Source organism: Anneissia japonica, unplaced genomic scaffold, assembly GCF_011630105.1.
Source record: "Anneissia japonica isolate Jap-2015-1 unplaced genomic scaffold, ASM1163010v1 scaffold287754_len4335492_cov202, whole genome shotgun sequence".
In the NCBI taxonomy this organism is placed as follows: Eukaryota; Metazoa; Echinodermata; class Crinoidea; order Comatulida; family Comatulidae; genus Anneissia; species Anneissia japonica.
The window spans coordinates 1,048,252-1,051,179 of NW_022705543.1; the positions used below are offsets into that span (position 1 = coordinate 1,048,252).

The 2,928-nt window shown below is 36.9% G+C and overlaps 1 protein-coding gene across 1 annotated transcript in view; it reads left to right on the forward strand.

Moving 5' to 3' along the window:
- Positions 1–780, forward strand: part of LOC117105838 (fibroblast growth factor 1-like) — a 4,910-nt gene extending 4,130 nt beyond the window's left edge. The window contains exon 3 of the mRNA XM_033247138.1: positions 724–780. Coding sequence (XP_033103029.1) covers positions 724–780 — 57 coding nt within the window. The remainder of the gene's footprint in view (positions 1–723) is intronic.
- Positions 781–2,928: the final 2,148 nt, after the last annotated feature.

Genomic DNA, 2,928 nt, shown 5'->3' on the forward strand with positions numbered 1-2,928 from the left:
TAGGTACGGTGAGATAGCCTGAAACACACACTATTTCATTAAAAGTTTGAAGTTTTTCGGAACAGTACTCAAATCTGTCTCTTATACACATCTAGATGTGTATAAGAGACAGGTATATATAAGAAGTGCTGTTTAAGTACCCATGAGGTTTTTTTTTTTTTTTTTTACACTCGCCGATTCCTCTTTTTTAACTTTCAAAATGTATTATTAGGGAGCTTTCGATTTGTATGACGACGCGATTCTAGAACGGAATCACTCATGCTTGACAGTCCTACTGGCGTCCTATGTTCTCTGCATAATATGTAGATTTTGCGTTCCACAATCTACTCAATGAGGTGACCTTAACGTTCTCACATGCTCAGGTGACTGTAAGTGCCATCATTACGTTCTACCGTCGTGCAATCGAAAGCCCCCTATTCAGGGACGTATCCAGGGGCCGTGGGAGCCGCCCCCCCCCACCCCCTTTGTACACAGTGTTAAAATTTTAAAGCTTATTCTTGAGTCAATACAAATTATTTCCTGGAATCACTCAAAATGAATACTGTACTTCTAAAACATGTAAATAGTGTAAAGTTATAAAAATACCTTTCTAGAATACTTGTCTATAGTTTTATTGGTAATGGGTAATCACGACAGTTAAACAATGATTAGGCTCAGGGCCACTTAATAACACAGGGGGTGTAAGCAAGGACACTAAACTACTTTAATGGGACCTCCATTTAGTACAAGGACATTCTGAAGGCTATGAGAATGTTCCCATCACAAGATCGACTAAAGTAGGCAATTAATCACTTTATGCACATTCTCTAGATTTTAGCATAGACTAGATATAGTGGATGATGATTAGTGAACAGTCAATTTCGGATAGAGCTAGCAGGAGAATAACAACGAGATTAGACTAGGAGTTAAACGCCGGACTACATCCTTTTTATATATACAGTCTGACATCAGTGAAACTTAATGTTTATCTTAAGTTATCTCATGTAGTAGTTTGAATAAAAAGGAACCCGAGCGCTACTCAATTAAAGAACCTGTTTCAGTGTAATTTTGTATACTTTGAAGTGACGCTGATCATACAACACACGGCAACCAAATAATCAGCGTTACAATATGCATCAATACACGTTATACATAGGCCTAATAGAACACATAGGCCTAAGCGTGATTTAAAAAAATCTTAAATCCATAAATCTCAGGCCAGGTCTTTTAAGATAGAAATGCGATACTGTGGTTTTTAATTTCGTTTTTATCCTTTTCCAAGTTTCTTTAAATTTTTGTTTAATAATACTACTACTAATAGTAATAATAATAATAATAACAATGATGATGATGATGACGATAGTAATAATTGATGATAATATTAATAGCAATAAAAAGTGAAGAAAATTGTGCTAAATGCGAAAAAAGGTTGTGATTTGTTGATCATAATATAGTATATATAGTTAAAGCTTAGTAAGCTATAGTTAGGCCTAAGTTGTCCTGGACATTAAGTAGATCCATGATAGGATAATGAGAAATTTGTTGGCGTTTCATTTTGACTATAATGGTGATGTGATGATGATCAATTTTACTATATAAAAGTTTCATTTCCGGTCATCTCGAGAGGTACTATTTCCTCACCTCAGCCCCAGCCATGGTGGGGCTGAGGTGGTTGTGAAATCACGTTTTTGAAGTAGGCCTATGTAAAATACATACTCAAATACAATGTTTTAAGCTTTGTTTTCTGCGGTATATCACACACATTAATAAGATCTCTATGGTTGTCAAAAATCCCTGATAAAAGATCATGAGAATTTTTTTGGCGCTTCATTTCGACTATTAAATGGTGATGTGATGATGATGAATTTTACTAAAAGTGTCATTTCTGGCCATCTAGAGGTACCGTACTATTTCCTTAAATTTCCTCACCTCAGCTATAAACCATGGTGGGGCTGAGGTGGGTGTCGACTTACAAAATGCCCTCCCCCTCCACCTTTCAAAACAGATCTGTGCCCTTCCCTGGGTATTACATTAAACTCCATCGAGTTGGCTCCTGATGTATGTCTTAGTGACTGCTGTTTGTTTTTAGGATGTGATCTGGTTTTTCATGTCCATTTTTCGTGATTATGACTATTCTGGATAAAGAATGTTTTGAGCAGAGGTGGATTCAAGGGGGCACCCCCCCCCCTTCGTTTTTTAAGGAAAAAAAAGAAAAATATATTCAAATTGAAGTGCGAGAGTGTAATCTCCGGCCGTCTAGAGATGCCCTAATCATAAATTTTCTTACCTCAGCCCCAACCATGGTGGGGCTGAGGTAAGTGGTTCCTCAGTCTGTGAATGTCTCTCTCTGGTTCACCTCTCTTTCGAATTCCTGGATCTGCCACTGTTGATTTATTATATAATTATTTTTGCACTTATTTATAATGCGTCTATTGCAATTTTCACTTTATCCTCTCAAACAGTCCTAAGACGTTCAGAGTGCGCTACTTCACAGGGGGATTCGCCCCCTTGACCCCGCCGGGGTCCAACGTAATTCGTATAACGGCTCCCTCCCTTTCAAAATCCTGGCTACGTCCCTGTCCCTATTACAGCATTACCGCAAGACGGTAATAGAGTTTATCTCTATATGCCATGATTTATATATAGGCCATACTGATGCATAGTTATAAGCACATACAGTACTGGCTAACTGGCTAAAATATGTATATAAATTATACTCTTCATTACATTATTTTGGTTCATAGTTGTACTTTTTAGCTGTTCCTTATCAAATTTATATTTCAACCGAGATCCAGCCATTGTTACCCGCAGCATTTTTATTTTTTAGTATTTTGCCTTTTAATCTGTATATAGATTTATTTATATATACATATACTGTCTCTTATACACATCTAGATGTGTATAAGAGACAGATTTAAGAATGCACCACGTAGGTCGCTTTCTTTGTTA